The sequence below is a fragment of the Tachyglossus aculeatus genome, chromosome 16 (genome assembly GCF_015852505.1).
Source record: "Tachyglossus aculeatus isolate mTacAcu1 chromosome 16, mTacAcu1.pri, whole genome shotgun sequence".
NCBI classification, from domain to species: domain Eukaryota; kingdom Metazoa; phylum Chordata; class Mammalia; order Monotremata; family Tachyglossidae; genus Tachyglossus; species Tachyglossus aculeatus.
In genome coordinates this window covers 3,266,323-3,284,380 of record NC_052081.1, presented here as the reverse complement: position 1 = coordinate 3,284,380, position 18,058 = coordinate 3,266,323, and the positions used below count along the sequence as shown (strand labels likewise).

Sequence of the window (18,058 nt, the reverse complement as noted above, 5' to 3'; positions counted from 1 at the left end):
GAAACACCATCCAACCCCCCCCCGGACCATACCACTGAGTGAACCTGGAGGGGGCAACGAGTCCAACCCCCCAGGGCCATACCATTGAGTGAACCTGAAGGGGGAACCCTACCCAACATCCCCCCGCCCATGAACAAACCACAGAATGAACGGGGAGGCAAACATCATTCAATCCCTCCCCCGGACCATACCAATAAGTGAACTTGTGGGGGGAACTGGGCCGTACTAGGGCCGTACCACAGAGTGACCCGAAGTGGAACCCAGCCACTTTCCTCCTGGGACGGTACCACAGAGTGAATGGGGAGGGGAGGGAGGCCACCGTCCAACCTCCCCCGCTCCGGACTGTACCACAGAGAGACCCACGGTGGAACCCATCCATCGTCTTCCAGGGGCCGTACCACAGAATGAATCTCGGGGTGAAACATCCACCCCCCCCCCCCCCGCCCCGGACTGTACCACAGAGAGACCCAGGGTAGAACCCATCCATCGTCTTCCGGGGGCCGTACCACAGAATGAACCTCGGGGGGAACCATCCACCCCCCCGCTCTGGACTGTACCACAGAGACCCAGGGTGGAACCTATCCATCATCTTCCACAGACCGTACCACAGAGTAAACCTGATGGGGGAACCATCCATCCCCCCCCCCCGCCCCGGACTGTACCACAGAGAGACCCAAGGTGGAACCCATCCATCGTCTTCTAGGGACCGTACCACAGAGTGAACCTGGGGGGAACCACCGATCCCCCCGCCCCGGACTGTACCACAGAGAGACCTAGGGTGGAACCCAGCCATCATCTTCTAGGGACCGTACCACAGAGTGAACCTGGGGGGAACCATCCATCCCACCAGCCCCGGACTGTACCACAGAGACCCAAGGTGGAATCCAGCCAACTTCTTCCAGGGACCGTACCACAGAGTAAACCTGAGGGGAGAACCATCCATCCCCCTCCCCCGCCCCGGACTATACCACAGAGAGAACCAGGGTGGAACCCATCCATGGTCTTCCAAGGACCGTACCACAGAGTGAACCTGAGGGGAGAACCATCCACTCCCCCGCCCCCGGACAGTACCACAAAGCGAACCAGGGTAGAACCCATCCATCGTCTTTGAGGGACCGTACCACTGAGTGAACCTGAGGGGGGGAACCATCCATCTCCCCCCGCCCCGGACTGTACCACAGAGAGAACTATGGTAGAACCCAGCCATCATCTTCCAGGGACCGTACCACAGAGTGAACCTGAGGGGGGGAACCACCCATCCCCCCCGCCCCGGACTGTACCACAGAGAGACTCACGGTGGAACCCATCCATCGTCTTCCGAGGACCGTACCACAGAGTGAATCTGGGGGGACACACAACCATCCAATCGTCCCCCACCCCAGACTGTACCACAGAGTAAACTTGGGGGGAGGCGGGACACCCCATCCACCTTCCTCTTGGGACTGTACCCCAAATCAAACCGAGGGGTGGGCAGGCGTGTATCACAGAGTGTTATCTTTTGGGGGAGACTATCCACCCTTGGGATGAAGAAAAACACCCCCTTCCCCCCCCCGCCCCCAGGTCTTCCATGGCCAAATAACCTATGGATTTCCCACCTCCACAGGCCCTGCCCTCGGTTTCAGGTGCCCCCCAAGGCTTCCATGGCCAAATAACCTGTGGATTTCCCACCTCCACAGGCCCTGCCCTCGGTTTCAGGTGCCCCCCAAACGTCGTAGGTCGTCCGACAAACTGGGCCCGAAGGCCCGCGTCCGCCACAACCTCCGGTGCCCTAAAAGCACCCGTGCCTCGCCCTCTCAAACGCCCACAAAATGGCCCCTCTTGACCCGGGGGCCGAGACCCCCTTGCGCGGCGACTGGGGATGAGCGGTCCATCAATGGGTCACGGGGCGAAGGAGGCCCGGGGAGCGGCGCCGCCATCGCCGCCGACGGGCCCCGGGTCGGCTCTCGGGAGCCGGGGTTCGCCCTTTGACCTCTCCCTCACGTCAAGCCGGTGGCGCCCGGTGGGCCGGCTCCTTCTCGGGCGTGAGGAAGGCGGGCGACGGAGGGCAGGCCCGCCCCTGCCCCTCGGCTTGGCGTGGTCCCGAGGCCCGGGAGGCGTCCGCACCGCCCGGGCCCGGCTAGACCAGCGAGCCGGCCCGGCTCTGGGCGGGCACCACGACGGGCACGGCCCGGGTCGCGGCGTGGCAGCGCGGGCCGCCCCCGCTCCGGGCCGGGGGCCTCGGCGACGGGCCGGGCCCGGCCGTCACCAGCAGCGTCTTGGGCGCCGGGCGGGCCCCGTTGACGGGGAGGGCCGGGGAAGCGGGCCCGCGGCCGCGGCGGCCGCCCGTCCCGTTCCAGCGGCGGCTGTCGAAGGTGGCGTCCGACGTCAGGGTGGTGTTGTCCGACGACGAGGCCTCGGGGCGGCGGGGCTTGGGAGGCGCGAAGCACTTGGGCGGGAGGTCGTCCTCTCTGGAAAGGAAGACCAAGCGGGCCGGGGAGAGGATAATAATCAATCAATCAATCAGTCGTATTTACTGAGCGCTTACTATGTGCAGAGCACTGCACTAAGCGCTTGGGAAGTACAAAGTGGCAACACATAGAGACAGTCCCTACCCAACAGTGGGCTCACAGTCTAAAAGGGGGAGACAGAGAACAAAACCAAACATACTAATAAAATAAAATAAATAGAATAGATATGTACAAATAAAATAAATAAATAGAGTAAAAAATATGTACAAACATATATACATATCAATCAATCAATCAATCAATCGTATTTATTGAGCGCTTACTATGTGCAGAGCACTGCACTAAGCGCTTGGGAAGTACAAATTGGCAACACACAGAGACAGTCCCTACCCAACAGCGGGCTCACAGTCTAAAAGGGGGAGACAGAGAACAGAACCAAACATACCAACAAAATAAAATAAATAGGATAGAAATGTACAAGTAAAATAAATAAATAGAGTAATAAATACGTACAACCATATATCCATATATACAGGTGCTGTGGGGAAGGGAAGGAGGTAAGATGGGGGGATGGAGAGGGGGATGAGGGGGAGAGGAAGGAAGGGGCTCAGTCTGGGAAGGCCTCCTGGAGGAGGTGAGCTCTCAGCAGGGCCTTGAAGGGAGGAAGAGAGCGAGCTTGGCGGATGGGCAGAGGGATTGGGGGCATTCCAGGCCCGGGGGAGGACGTGGGCCGGGGGTCGACGGCGGGACAGGCGAGAACGAGGTACGGTGAGGAGATTAGCGGTGGAGGAGCGGAGGGTGCGGGCTGGGCAATAATAACAAGAATAATAATAATAATAATGGCATTTGTTAAGCGCTTACTATGTGCAGAGCCCTGTTCGAAGCGCTGGGGGGGATACAAGGTGATCAAGCTGTCCCACGGGGGGCTCGCAGTCTTCATCCCCATTTGACAGATGAGGCTCAGAGAAGTGAAGGGACTTGCCCCAGGTCACACAGCGGACGTGTGGCGGAGCCGGGATTCGAACCCGTGACCTCTGACGCCAAAGCCCGGGCTCTTTCCAATGACCCCGCCGGGGTCATTCATTCAGTCGTATTGATTGAGCGCTTACTGTGCGCAGAGCGCTGGACTGAGCGCTTGGGAAGTACAAGTTGGCAACATATTGGTCTGTGAGCCCACAGTTGGGTAGGGACCGTCTCTATATGTTGGCAACTTGTACTTCCCAAGCACTTAGTACAGTGCTCTGCAATCAATCAATCAATCAATCGTATTTATTGAGCGCTTACTATGACAGTAAGCACTCAATAAATACGATTGATTGATTGATTGATTGGTCCCTACCCAGCAGCGGGCTCACAGTCCCATTTGGGAGCTCCATCGTATTCACTGAGCATTTATAATAATAATAATAATAATAATAATGGCATTTATTAAGCGCTGACTGTGCCAAGCACTGTTCTAAGCGCTGAGGAGGTTACAAGGTGATCAGGTTGTCCCACGGGGTGCTCACAGTCTTCATCCCCATTTTACAGATGAGGTCACTGAGGCCCAGAGAATGGCATTTATTAAGCGCTTACTATGTGCAAAGCACTGTTCTGAGCGCTGGGGAGGTGACAAGGTGATCAGGTTGTCCCACCGGGGGCTCACGGTCTTCATCCCCATTTTACAGATGAGGGAACCGAGGCCCAGAGAAGTGAAGTGACTTGCCCAAAGTCACCCAGCTGACAAGTGGCGGAGCCGGGATTTGAACCCATGACCTCTAACTCCAAAGCCCGGGCTCTTTCCACTGAGCCACGCTGCTTCTGAGTTTACGCTGTTTACTGAGGGCCGGGGCACCGTATTAAGCGCTGGGGACAGAACCGGTAGGGACCGTCTCTATATGTTGCCAACTTGCACTTCCCAAGCGCTCAGTACAGTGCTCTGCACACAGTAACTGCTCAATAAATACGACTGAATGAATGAATGAATGAATGACGATCCCTCCCTCGAGGAGAGATGGAGATGGAAATGGAGGTGGAGGCATTCATTCATTCATTCAATCGTATTTATTGAGCACTTACTGTGTGCAGAGCACTGGATTAAGCACTTAGTAATAATAATAATAATGATGATGATGGTATTTGTTAAGTGCTTACTATGAGCCAAGCACTGTTCTAAGCACTGGTTGGGGGGAATACATGGTAATGGATTAAGCACTTAGTAATAACAATAATAATAATAATAATAATGGATTTGTTAAGCGCTTACTATGAGCCAAGCGCTGTTCTAAGCGCTGGTTGGGGGGAATACATGGTAATGGACTAAGACCTTAGTAATAATAATAATGATGATGGTATTTGTTAAGCGCTTACTATGAGCCAAGCACTGTTCTAAGCGCTGGTTGGGGGGAATACATGCTAATGGACTAAGTGCTTAGTAATAATAGTAATAATAATGGTATTTTTTAAGCGCTTACTATGAGCCAAGCACTGTTCTAAGCGCTGGTTGGGGGGAATGCATGGTAATGGACTAAGTGCTTAGTAATAATAATAATAATAATAATAATAATAATAATAGGAGATTTGTTAAGTGCTTACTATGAGCCAAGCACTGTTCTAAGCGCTGGTTGGGGGGAATACATGGTAATGGACTATGCGCTTATTATTAGTAGTAGTAGTAATGATAATAATAATAATAATGGATTTGTTAGGCGCTTACTATGAGCCAAGCAGTGTTCTAAGCGCTGGTGGGCAGTGATACAATTCTATTTGTTCCAACGATTTTGACACCTGTCCCCATGTCTTGTTTTGTTGTCCGTCTCCCCCTTCTAGACCGTGAGCCCGTTGTTGGGTAGGGACCGTCTCTATACGTTGCCAACTTGTACTTCCCAAGCGCTTAGTCCAGCGCTCTGCACACAGTAAGCGCTCAATAAATACGACTGAATGAATGAATGAATACAAGGTCATCAGGTTGTCCCACGTGGGGCACCCAGTCTTCATCCCCATTCTCCAGACGAGGGAACTGAGGCCCAGGAAGTGACTTGCCCATAGTCACCCAGCTGACAAGTGGCGGAGCTGGAATTAGAACCCATGACCTCCGACTCCCAAGCCCGGGCTCTTTCCACTGAGCCATGCTAAGGCGCTTAGGCAGAGAGGGGGGAAGTCAGAGAGATGGGCCCGACCTCCCGCCCACTTATGATAATAATAATAATAATAATAATGGTGGCATTTATTAAGCGCTTACTATGTGCAAAGCACTGTTCTAAGCGCTGGGGAGGTTTCAAGGTGATCAGGTTGTCATTCATTCATTCAATTGTATTTTGAATGAATTGTATTACTGTGTGCAGAGCACTGTACTAAGCGCTTGGGAAGTCCAAGTTGGCAACACCTAGAGACGGTCCCTTACCCAACAGTGGGCTCACAGTCTAGAAAGGGGAGACATTCATTCATTCATTCATTCATTCAATCAATCGTATTTATTGAGCGCTTACTGTGTGCAGAGCACTGGACTAAGCGCTTGGGAAGTCCAAGTTGGCAACATCTAGAGATGGTCCCTGCCCAACAGTGGGCTCACAGTCTAGAAAGGGGAGACATTCATTCATTCATTCATTCATTCAATCGTATTTATGGAGCGCTTACTGTGTGCAGAGCACTGGACTAAGCGCTTGGGAAGTCCAAGTTGGCAACATCTAGAGACGGTCCCTACCCAACAGTGGGCTCACAGTCTAGAAAGGGGAGGCATTCATTCATTCATTCAATTGTATTTATTGAGCACTTACTGTGTGCAGAGCACTGTACTAAGCGCTTGGGAAGTCCAAGTTGGCAACATCTAGAGACGGTCCCTGCCCAACAGTGGGCTCACAGTCTAGAAAGGGGAGACATTCATTCATTCATTCATTCCATCGTATTTATGGAGCGCTTACTGTGTGCAGAGCACTGTACTAAGCGCTTGGGAAGTCCAAGTTGGCAACATCTAGAGACGGTCCCCGCCCGACAGCGGGCTCACAGTCTAGCAAGGGGAGACAGACGACAAAACCAAACATAGTAACCAAATAAAATAAACAGAATAAACGGGACACGGGTTGGCTCCCAGTCTTCATCCCCGTTTGACGGATGAGGGAACCGAGGCCCAGAGGAGCCAAGTGCCTTGCCCAAAGTCACCCAGCCGCCCGGGACTTGAACCCAGGACCGCGAGTCCCACCTGATCTCGTTGGGACCTTCCTCCTCCCGGTCGTGGTCCCGTTCCTCCCGGTGCTTGCTCCTCCAGTAGAGTCCGGCGGCGGCGAGGAGGGCCAGGCCGAGCAGGAGGACGGCGGCCCCGCTGCCCACGGCCGCGGCCATCAGCCCGGTGCTCCGTGGCTCCGCTGCCGGAGACACGGGCCCAACCCAGCCTCAGTTTCCCGCCGGAGGACACCCTCCTCCTCCTCCCGGAAGCCTTCCCCGGTCTCCCCTCGCCCGCCACCGATGGACGCGGCCTGGCGGCAACAACCCGGCGCCTGGGAGTCCAGTGCTCTGCACACAGTAAGCGCTCAATAAATACGACTGATTTTAGACTGTGAGCCCACTGTTGGGTAGGGACTGTCTCTATATGTTGCCAATTTGTACTTCCCAAGCGCTTAGTACAGTGCTCTGCACATAGTAAGCGCTCAATAAATACGATTGATGATGATGACTGATGGGAGTCGGGAGGCCTGGCTTCTCGCCCTGCCCTGCCGGGCGAGTCCCCTCACCTCTCTGCCTCAGTTTCCTCAAATAATGGCACTTGTTAAGCGCTTACGACGTGCAAGGCACCGTTCTAAGCGCTGGGGAGGTTACAAGGTGATCGGGTTGGCCCCCGGGAGGCTCCCAGTCTTCGTCCCCATTTTCCAAAGGAGGGAACTGAGGCCCAGAGAAGGGAAGCGACTGGCCCGAAGTCCCACAGCTGACAGCTGGCGGAGCCGGGATTTGAACCCCTGACCTCGGACTCCAGAGCCCGGGCTCTTTCCACTGAGCCACACTGCTGCCCCACAAGATGGGATCCAATCAATCAATCAATCAATCGTATTTATTGAGCGCTTACTGCGTGCAGAGCACTGGACTAAGCGCTTGGGAAGTACAAGCCCTGTTCTCCCTCCTCCTTGGACCATGAGCCCCACGCGGGGCTCATCTATTCATTCATTCATTGAATCGTATTTATTGAGCGCTTACTGCGCGCAGAGCACTGGACTAAGCGCTTGGGAAGTCCAAGTTGGCAACATCTAGAGACGGTCCCTACCTCGATTTCCCGCCGACCTCTCGCCCACGTCCTGCCTCTGGCCCGGGACCCCTCCCTCCTCAAATCCACCGGACGACGACACTCCCCGCCTTCCAAGCCTTATCGAAGGCCCGTCTCCTCCCAGAAGCCTTCCCTGACTGCGCCCTCCTTTCCTCTTCTCCCGCTCCCTTCTGCGTTGCCCCGACTGGCTGCCTTTCTTCATCCCCCTCAAATCCCCCACCGCTTACGTCCACATCCCTGATTTATTTACTTTATATCAATGTCCCAAGCACTTAGGCCCACGTCCTTCCCCTGGCCCGGAATGCCCCCAATCCCTCTGCCCACCTGCCAAGCTCGCTCTCTTCCTCCCTTCAAGGCCCTACTGAGAGCTCACCTCCTCCAGGAGGCCTTCCCACACTCAGCCCCTTCCTTCCTCTCCCCCTCGTCCCCCTCTCCATCCCCCCACCTTACCTCCTTCCCTTCCCCACAGCACCTGGATAGATGGATAGATGTTTGGACAGATTTATTACTCTATTTATCTTACTTATACATATCTATTCTATTTATTTTATTTTGTTAGTATGTTTGGTCTCCCCCTTTTAGACTGTGAGCCCACTGATGGGCAGGGACCGTCGCTAGATGTTGCCAACTTGGACTTCCCAAGCGCTTAGTCCAGTGCTCTGCACCCAGTAAGCGCTCAATAAATACGACTGAATGATTGATTGACGGCCACACGGGTCTCCCGTTCGAGCGGAAGTGGCTTGCGGGCAGGGGACGAGATCCCCCCTTTATTGATTTATTTTACTTGTACCTATCTATTCTACTTATTTTATTTTGTTAGTATGCTTGGTCTCCCCCTTTTAGACCGTGAGCCCGCTGATGGGTAGGGACCGTCGCTAGATGTTGCCAACTTGGACTTCCCAAGCGCTTAGTCCAGTGCTCTGCACACAGTAAGCGCTCCATAAATACGATGGATGGATTGATTGATTGACTGACGGCCACACGGGTCTCCCGTTCGAGCGGAAGTGGCTTGCGGGCAGGGGACGAGATCCCCCCTTTATTGATTTATTTTACTTGTACCTATCTATTCTATTTATTTTATTTTGTTAGTATGCTTGGTCTCCCCCTTTTAGACTGTGAGCCCGCTGTTGGGTAGGGACCGTCGCTAGATGTTGCCAACTTGGACTTCCCAAGCGCTTAGTCCAGTGCTCTGCACACAGTTAAGCGCTCCATAAATACGATGGATGGATTGATTGATTGACTGACGGCCACACGGGTCTCCCGTTCGAGCGGAAGTGGCTTGCGGGCAGGGGACGAGATCCCCCCTTTATTGATTTATTTTACTTGTACCTATCTATTCTATTTATTTTATTTTGTTAGTATGTTTGGTCTCCCCCTTTTAGACCGTGAGCCCGCTGTTGGGCAGGGACCGTCTCTAGATGTTGCCAACTTGGACTTCCCAAGCGCTTAGTCCAGTGCCCTGCACCCAATAAATACGACTGAATGATTGATTGATTGATTGATTGACGGCCACCCGGGTCTCCCGTTCGAGCGGAAGCGGCTTGCGGGCAGGGGACGAGACCCCCCCCGGGGTCGGGGGGCGCGTCGGGGACCCCGGGGGGCGCGCCGGGCCTACTTACGGGGAAGGACCTGCAGGTCCAAGAGGCAGCTACTGGTGCCAATGGCGTTGGAGGCCACGCACTGGTAAAGGCCGGAGTTCCCCACGCTGATGTTCCTCAGGGCCACCGTGCCCCGGGCTGGGTCTGCCCCACGGCCGGAGGAGACAGAGACGGACAGATGAACTGAACGCCCGCGGTCGGAGGAGGCCACCCCACTCACCCCGGGTGTAGCCACCGGAATCATCGCTCCTGACTTCTCCTTCCCAAGCGCTTACTACAGTGCTCTGCACGCGGTAAGCGCTCGATCAATACGATTCAATCAATGAGGTTGGGGAGGGACCGCCTCTGTCTGTTGCCAATTTGTACTTCCCGAGTGCCTAGTACAGTGCTCTGCACACAGTAAGCGCTCAAGAGTGAATGAATGAATGACGGTGTTTGTTGCGTAGGGATCGTCTCGATCTGTTGCCAATTTGTACTTCCCAAGCGCCTAGTACAGTGCTCTGCACACAGTAAGCGCTCAAGAGTGAATGAATGAATGACAGTATTTATTGGGTAGGGATTGTCTGGATCTGTTGCCAATTTGTACTTCCCAAGCGCCTAGTCCAGTGCTCTGCATACAGTAAGCGCTCAATAAATGAATGGATGAATGAATGATGGCATTTGTTGGGTAGGGACCGTCTCTATCTGTTGCCAATTTGTACTTCCCGAGCGCCTAGTACAGTGCTCTGCACACAGTAAGCGCTCAAGAGTGAATGAATGAATGACGGCGTTTGTTGGGTAGGGATCGTCTCTATCTGTTGCCAATTTGTACTTCCCAAGCACTTAGTACAGTGCTCTGCACACAGTAATACACGCTCAAGAGTGAATGAATGAATGGCGGCGTTTGTTGGGTAGGGATCGTCTCTATCTGTTGCCAATTTGTACTTCCCAAGCGCCTAGTACAGTGCTCTGCACACAGTAAGCGCTCAAGAGTGAATGAATGAATGGCGGCGTTTGTTGGGTAGGGATCGTCTCGATCTGTTGCCAATTTGTACTTCCCAAGCGCCTAGTCCAGTGCTCTGCACACAGTAAGCGCTCAAGAGTGAATGAATGAATGGCGGCGTTTGTTGGGTAGGGACCGTCTCTATCTGTTGCCAATTTGTACTTCCCAAGTGCTTAGTACAGTGCTCTGCACACAGTAAGTGCTCAATAATACAACTGAATGAATGAATGATGGCATTTGTTGGGTAGGGACCATCTCTATCTGTTGCCAATTTGTACTTCCCGAGCGCCTAGTACAGTGCTCTGCACACAGTAAGCGCTCAATAGTGAATGAATGAATGACAGTATTTATTGGGTAGGGATTGTCTGGATCTGTTGCCAATTTGTACTTCCCAAGAGCCTAGTCCAGTGCTCTGCATACAGTAAGCGCTCAATAAATATGACAAAATGAATGGATGAATGAATGGCGGCATTTGTTGGGTAGGGACCGTCTCTATCTGTTGCCAATTTGTACTGCCCAAGCGCCTAGTACAGTGCTCTGCACACAGTAAGTGCTCAAGAGTGAATGGATGAATGGCGGCGTTTGTTGGGTAGGGACCGTCTCTATCTGTTGCCAATTTGTACTTCCCAAGCGCCTAGTACAGTGCTCTGCACACAGTAAGTGCTCAAGAGTGAATGGATGAATGGCGGCGTTTGTTGGGTAGGGATCGTCTCTATCTGTTGCCAATTTGTACTTCCCAAGCGCCTAGTACAGTGCTCTGCACACAGTAAGCGCTCAACAGTGAATGAATGAATGGCGGCGTTTGTTGGGTAGGGATCGTCTCTATCTGTTGCCAATTTGTACTTCCCAAACGCCTAGTACAGTGCTCTGCACACAGTAAGCGCTCAAGAGTGAATGGATGAATGGCGGCATTTGTTGGGTAGGGATCGTCTCTATCTCTTGCCAATCTGTACTTCCCAAGCGCCTAGTACAGTGCTCTGCACACAGTAAGCGCTCAAGAGTGAATGAATGAATGGCGGCGTTTGTTGGGTAGGGATCGTCTCGATCTGTTGCCAATTTGTACTTCCCAAGTGCCTAGTACAGTGCTCTGCATACAGTAAGCGCTCAATAAATATGACTGAATGAATGGATGAATGAATGATGGCATTTGTTGGGTAGGGACCGTCTCTATCTGTTGCCAATCTGTACTTCCCAAGCGCCTAGGACAGTGCTCTGCACACAGTAAGCGCTCAAGAGTGAATGGATGACTGGTGGCATTTGTTGGGTAGGGATCGTCTCTATCTGTTGCTAATCTGTACTTCCCGAGCGCCTAGTACAGTGCTCTGCACACAGTAAGCGCTCAAGAGTGAATGAATGAATGGCGGCGTTTGTTGGGTAGGGATTGTCTCGATCTGTTGCCAATTTGTACTTCCCGAGCGCCTAGTACAGTGCTCTGCACACAGTAAGCGCTCAAGAGTGAATGAATGAATGGCGGCGTTTGTTGGGTAGGGATTGTCTCGATCTGTTGCCAATTTGTACTTCCCAAGCGCCTAGTACAGTGCTCTGCACACAGTAAGCGCTCAACAGTGAATGAATGAATGACGGCGTTTGTTGGGTAGGGATCGTCTGGATCTGTTGCCAATTTGTACTTCCCAAGCGCCTAGTACAGTGCTCTGCACACAGTAAGCGCTCAAGAGTGAATGAATGAATGGCGGCGTTTGTTGGGTAGGGACCGTCTCTATCTGTTGCCAATTTGTACTTCCCAAGTGCTTAGTACAGTGCTCTGCACACAGTAAGTGCTCAATAATACAACTGAATGAATGAATGATGGCATTTGTTGGGTAGGGACCATCTCTATCTGTTGCCAATTTGTACTTCCCAAGCGCCTAGTACAGTGCTCTGCACACAGTAAGCGCTCAATAGTGAATGAATGAATGACAGTATTTATTGGGTAGGGATTGTCTGGATCTGTTGCCAATTTGTACTTCCCAAGAGCCTAGTCCAGTGCTCTGCATACAGTAAGCGCTCAATAAATATGACAAAATGAATGGATGAATGAATGGCGGCATTTGTTGGGTAGGGACCGTCTCTATCTGTTGCCAATTTGTACTGCCCAAGCGCCTAGTACAGTGCTCTGCACACAGTAAGTGCTCAAGAGTGAATGGATGAATGGCGGCGTTTGTTGGGTAGGGACCGTCTCTATCTGTTGCCAATTTGTACTGCCCAAGCGCCTAGTACAGTGCTCTGCACACAGTAAGCGCTCAATAGTGAATGAATGAATGACAGTATTTATTGGGTAGGGATTGTCTGGATCTGTTGCCAATTTGTACTTCCCAAGCACCTAGTACAGTGCTCTGCATACAGTAAACACTCAATAAATACGACTAAATGAATGGATGAATGAATGATGGCATTTGTTGTGTAGGGACCGTCTCTGTTGCCAATTTGTACTTCCCAAGTGCCTAGTACAGTGCTCTGCACACAGTAAGTGCTCAATAGTGAATGAATGAATGGCGGCGTTTGTTGGGTAGGGATCGTCTCGATCTGTTGCCAATTTGTGCTTCCCAAGCGCCTAGTACAGTCCTCTGCACACAGTAAGCGCTCAAGAGTGAATGGATGAATGGCGGCGTTTGTTGCGTAGGGATCGTCTCGATCTGTTGCCAATTTGTACTTCCCGAGCGCCTAGTACAGTGCTCTGCACACAGTAAGCGCTCAAGAGTGAATGAATGAATGGCGGCGTTTGTTGGGTAGGGATCGTCTGGATCTGTTGCCAATCTGTACTTCCCAAGCGCCTAGTACAGTGCTCTGCACACAGTAAGCGCTCAACAGTGAATGAATGAATGACGGCGTTTGTTGGGTAGGGATCGTCTGGATCTGTTGCCAATTTGTACTTCCCAAGCGCCTAGTACAGTGCTCTGCACACAGTAAGCGCTCAAGAGTGAATGAATGAATGGCGGCGTTTGTTGGGTAGGGACCGTCTCTATCTGTTGCCAATTTGTACTTCCCAAGTGCTTAGTACAGTGCTCTGCACACAGTAAGTGCTCAATAATACAACTGAATGAATGAATGATGGCATTTGTTGGGTAGGGACCATCTCTATCTGTTGCCAATTTGTACTTCCCAAGCGCCTAGTACAGTGCTCTGCACACAGTAAGCGCTCAATAGTGAATGAATGAATGACAGTATTTATTGGGTAGGGATTGTCTGGATCTGTTGCCAATTTGTACTTCCCAAGAGCCTAGTCCAGTGCTCTGCATACAGTAAGCGCTCAATAAATATGACAAAATGAATGGATGAATGAATGGCGGCATTTGTTGGGTAGGGACCGTCTCTATCTGTTGCCAATTTGTACTGCCCAAGCGCCTAGTACAGTGCTCTGCACACAGTAAGTGCTCAAGAGTGAATGGATGAATGGCGGCGTTTGTTGGGTAGGGACCGTCTCTATCTGTTGCCAATTTGTACTGCCCAAGCGCCTAGTACAGTGCTCTGCACACAGTAAGCGCTCAATAGTGAATGAATGAATGACAGTATTTATTGGGTAGGGATTGTCTGGATCTGTTGCCAATTTGTACTTCCCAAGCACCTAGTACAGTGCTCTGCATACAGTAAACACTCAATAAATACGACTAAATGAATGGATGAATGAATGATGGCATTTGTTGTGTAGGGACCGTCTCTGTTGCCAATTTGTACTTCCCAAGTGCCTAGTACAGTGCTCTGCACACAGTAAGTGCTCAATAGTGAATGAATGAATGGCGGCGTTTGTTGGGTAGGGATCGTCTCGATCTGTTGCCAATTTGTGCTTCCCAAGCGCCTAGTACAGTCCTCTGCACACAGTAAGCGCTCAAGAGTGAATGGATGAATGGCGGCGTTTGTTGCGTAGGGATCGTCTCGATCTGTTGCCAATTTGTACTTCCCGAGCGCCTAGTACAGTGCTCTGCACACAGTAAGCGCTCAAGAGTGAATGAATGAATGGCGGCGTTTGTTGGGTAGGGATCGTCTGGATCTGTTGCCAATCTGTACTTCCCAAGCGCCTAGTACAGTGCTCTGCACACAGTAAGCGCTCAAGAGTGAACGAATGAATGGTGGCGTTTGTTGGGTAGGGATCGTCTCGATCTGTTGCCAATTTGTACTTCCCAAGCGCCTAGTACAGTGCTCTGCACACAGTAAGCGCTCAAGAGTGAATGAATGAATGGCGGCGTTTGTTGGGTAGGGATCGTCTCTATCTGTTGCCAATTTGTACTTACCGAGCGCCTAGTACAGTGCTCTGCACACAGTAAGCGCTCAATAGTGAATGAATGAATGACAGTATTTATTGGGTAGGGATTGTCTCGATCTGTTGCCAATTTGTACTTCCCAAGCGCCTAGTACAGTGCTCTGCATACAGTAAGCACTCAATAAATACGACTAAATGAATGGATGAATGAATGATGGCATTTGTTGGGTAGGGACCGTCTCTGTTGCCAATTTGTACTTCCCAAGTGCCTAGTACAGTGCTCTGCACACAGTAAGTGCTCAATAGTGAATGAATGAATGGCGGCGTTTGTTGGGTAGGGATCGTCTCGATCTGTTGCCAATTTGTGCTTCCCAAGCGCCTAGTACAGTGCTCTGCACACAGTAAGCGCTCAAGAGTGAATGGATGAATGGCGGCATTTGTTGGGTAGGGATCGTCTCGATCTGTTGCCAATTTGTACTTCCCAAGCGCCCAGTACAGTGCTCTGCACACAGTAAGCGCTCAAGAGTGAACGAATGAATGGCGGCGTTTGTTGGGTAGGGATCGTCTCGATCTGTTGCCAATTTGTACTTCCCAAGCGCCTAGTACAGTGCTCTGCACACAGTAAGCGCTCAATAATACAACTGAATGAATGAATGATGGCATTTGTTGGGTAGGGACCATCTCTATCTGTTGCCAATTTGTACTTCCCAAGCGCCTAGTACAGTGCTCTGCACACAGTAAGCGCTCAATAGTGAATGAATGAATGACAGTATTTATTGGGTAGGGATTGTCTGGATCTGTTGCCAATTTGTACTTCCCAAGAGCCTAGTCCAGTGCTCTGCATACAGTAAGCGCTCAATAAATATGACAAAATGAATGGATGAATGAATGGCGGCATTTGTTGGGTAGGGACCGTCTCTATCTGTTGCCAATTTGTACTGCCCAAGCGCCTAGTACAGTGCTCTGCACACAGTAAGTGCTCAAGAGTGAATGGATGAATGGCGGCGTTTGTTGGGTAGGGACCGTCTCTATCTGTTGCCAATTTGTACTGCCCAAGCGCCTAGTACAGTGCTCTGCACACAGTAAGTGCTCAAGAGTGAATGGATGAATGGCGGCGTTTGTTGGGTAGGGATCGTCTCTATCTGTTGCCAATTTGTACTTCCCAAGCGCCTAGTACAGTGCTCTGCACACAGTAAGCGCTCAACAGTGAATGAATGAATGGCGGCGTTTTTTGGGTAGGGATCGTCTCTATCTGTTGCCAATTTGTACTTCCCAAGCGCCTAGTACAGTGCTCTGCACACAGTAAGCGCTCAAGAGTGAATGGATGAATGGCGGCATTTGTTGGGTAGGGATCGTCTCTATCTCTTGCCAATCTGTACTTCCCAAGCGCCTAGTACAGTGCTCTGCACACAGTAAGCGCTCAAGAGTGAATGAATGAATGGCGGCGTTTGTTGGGTAGGGATCGTCTCGATCTGTTGCCAATTTGTACTTCCCAAGTGCCTAGTACAGTGCTCTGCATACAGTAAGCGCTCAATAAATATGACTGAATGAATGGATGAATGAATGATGGCATTTGTTGGGTAGGGACCGTCTCTGTTGCCAATTTGTACTTCCCAAGCGCCTAGTACAGTGCTCTGCACACAGTAAGCGCTCAATAATGAATGAATGAATGATGGCATTTGTTGGGTAGGGATCATCTCTATCTGTTGCCAATTTGTACTTCCCAAGCGCCTAGTACAGTGCTCTCCACACAGTAAGCGCTCAATAAATACAATTCAATGAATGAATGAATAATGGCATTTGTTGGGTAGGGGCCGTTTCTATCTGTTGCCAGTTTGTACTTCCCAAGCGCTCAGTCCAGTGCTCTGCACTCAGTAAGCGCTCAATAAATACGATGGAATGAATGAATTTGTTAATGATGGTGACTGGCATTTGCTAAGCGCTTACTATGTGCCGGGCATTGTACTGAGCGAGCCCGCTGTAGGGTAGGGACCATCCCTATCTGTTGCCGATTTGTAATAATAATAACAATAATAATAATGATGGCATTTCTTAAGCGCTTACTATGTGCCAAGCGCTGTTCTAAGCGCTGGGGAGGTTACAAGGTGATCAGGTTGTCCCACGGGGGGCTCGCAGTCTTCATCCCCATTTTACGGATGAGGTAACTGAGGCCCAGAGAAGTGACTTGCCCCAAGTCCCACAGCTGACAGTTGGCAGAGCCGGGATTTGAACCCACGACCTCTGACTCCAAAGCCCGGGCTCTTTCCACTGAGCCACGCTGCTTCTCATAATAATCGGAGACGCGGAGTGGCTGAGTGGAAAGAAAATGGGTTTGGGAGTCAGAGGGCACGGGTTCTAATCCCACCTCCGCCACGTGTCTGCTGTGGGACGCTGGGCGAGTCACTTACCTGCTCTGTGCCTCAGTTCCTTCATCTGTAAAATGGGGATTAAGACTGTAAGCCCTATAATAATAATTTTGATATTGTTAAGCGCTTACTATGTGCCAAGCGCTGGGGGAGATACAAGGTAATCAGCTTGTCCCCCGTGGGGCTCACAGTCTTAATCCCCATTTTACAGATGAGGGAACTGAGGCCCAGAGAAGTGAAGTGACTTGCCCAAAGTCACACAGCTGATAATAATAATAATGATGGTATTTGTTAAGCGCTTACTATGCGCAAAGCACTGTTCTAAGCGCTGGGGAGGATACAAGGTGATCAGGTTGTCCCACGGGGGGCTCACAGTCTTAATCTTAGCCTTATATGTCTTAGTCTTATAGTCTTAGTCTTATATGTTGCCAACTTGTACTTCCCAAGCACTTAGTCCAGTGCTCTGCACACAGTAAGCGCTCAATAAATATGATTGACTGATTGATTAATCCCCATTCTATAGATGAGGTAACTGAGGCACAGAGAAGTTAAGTGACTTGCTCAAGGTCACACAGCTGACAAGTGGCAGAGCCGGGATTCGAACCCACGACCTCTGACTCGCAAGCCCGGGCTCTTTCCACTGAGCCACGCTGCTGCCCTACGTGGCTGCGTTCAACCTGATGATCTTGTTTCCCCCCTCCAGCGCTTAGAACAGTGCCTGGCACCTAGTAAGCGCTTAACAAATCCCCCTTTTAGACTGTGAGCCCACTGTTGGGTAGGGACTGTCTCTAGATGTTGCCAATTTGTACTTCCCAGGCGCTTAGTACAGTGCTCTGCACATAGTAAGCGCTCAATAAATACGATTGATTGATTGATTGATTGATTGATAAATACGATTGAATGAATTGAATGAATGAACCCCCAACCCTGGCAGTGAGCGCTCAATAAATACGATTGAATGAATGAATGAATGAACAGACTCTCCCAAGTTCTTAGTCCAGTGCTCTGCACCCAGTAAGCGCTCGATAAATACGATTGAATGAACTGAATGAACAGTAAGCGCTCAATAAATACGATGAATGAATGAATGAATGAACAAACTCTCCCAAGTTCTTAGTCCAGTGCTCTGCACCCAGTGAGCGCTCGATAAATACGATTGAATGAATTGAATGAATGAACAGTGAGTGCTCAATAAATACGACTGAATGAATGAATGAATGAACAAACTCTCCCAAGTTCT

At 51.0% G+C, this 18,058-nt stretch overlaps 1 protein-coding gene across 1 annotated transcript in view; it reads right to left on the bottom strand.

The window, feature by feature from the left end:
- Positions 1 to 1,560: 1,560 nt before the first annotated feature.
- The window catches only part of IGSF11 (immunoglobulin superfamily member 11), a 63,036-nt gene continuing 46,538 nt past the window's right edge, over positions 1,561 to 18,058 (bottom strand). Inside the window, exons 5-7 of the mRNA XM_038757852.1 lie at positions 9,297 to 9,419; positions 6,625 to 6,787; positions 1,561 to 2,447 (exon numbers count right to left, since the gene is read on the bottom strand). Coding sequence (XP_038613780.1) covers positions 2,117 to 2,447; positions 6,625 to 6,787; positions 9,297 to 9,419 — 617 coding nt within the window. The 3' untranslated portion in view covers positions 1,561 to 2,116. The remainder of the gene's footprint in view (positions 2,448 to 6,624; positions 6,788 to 9,296; positions 9,420 to 18,058) is intronic.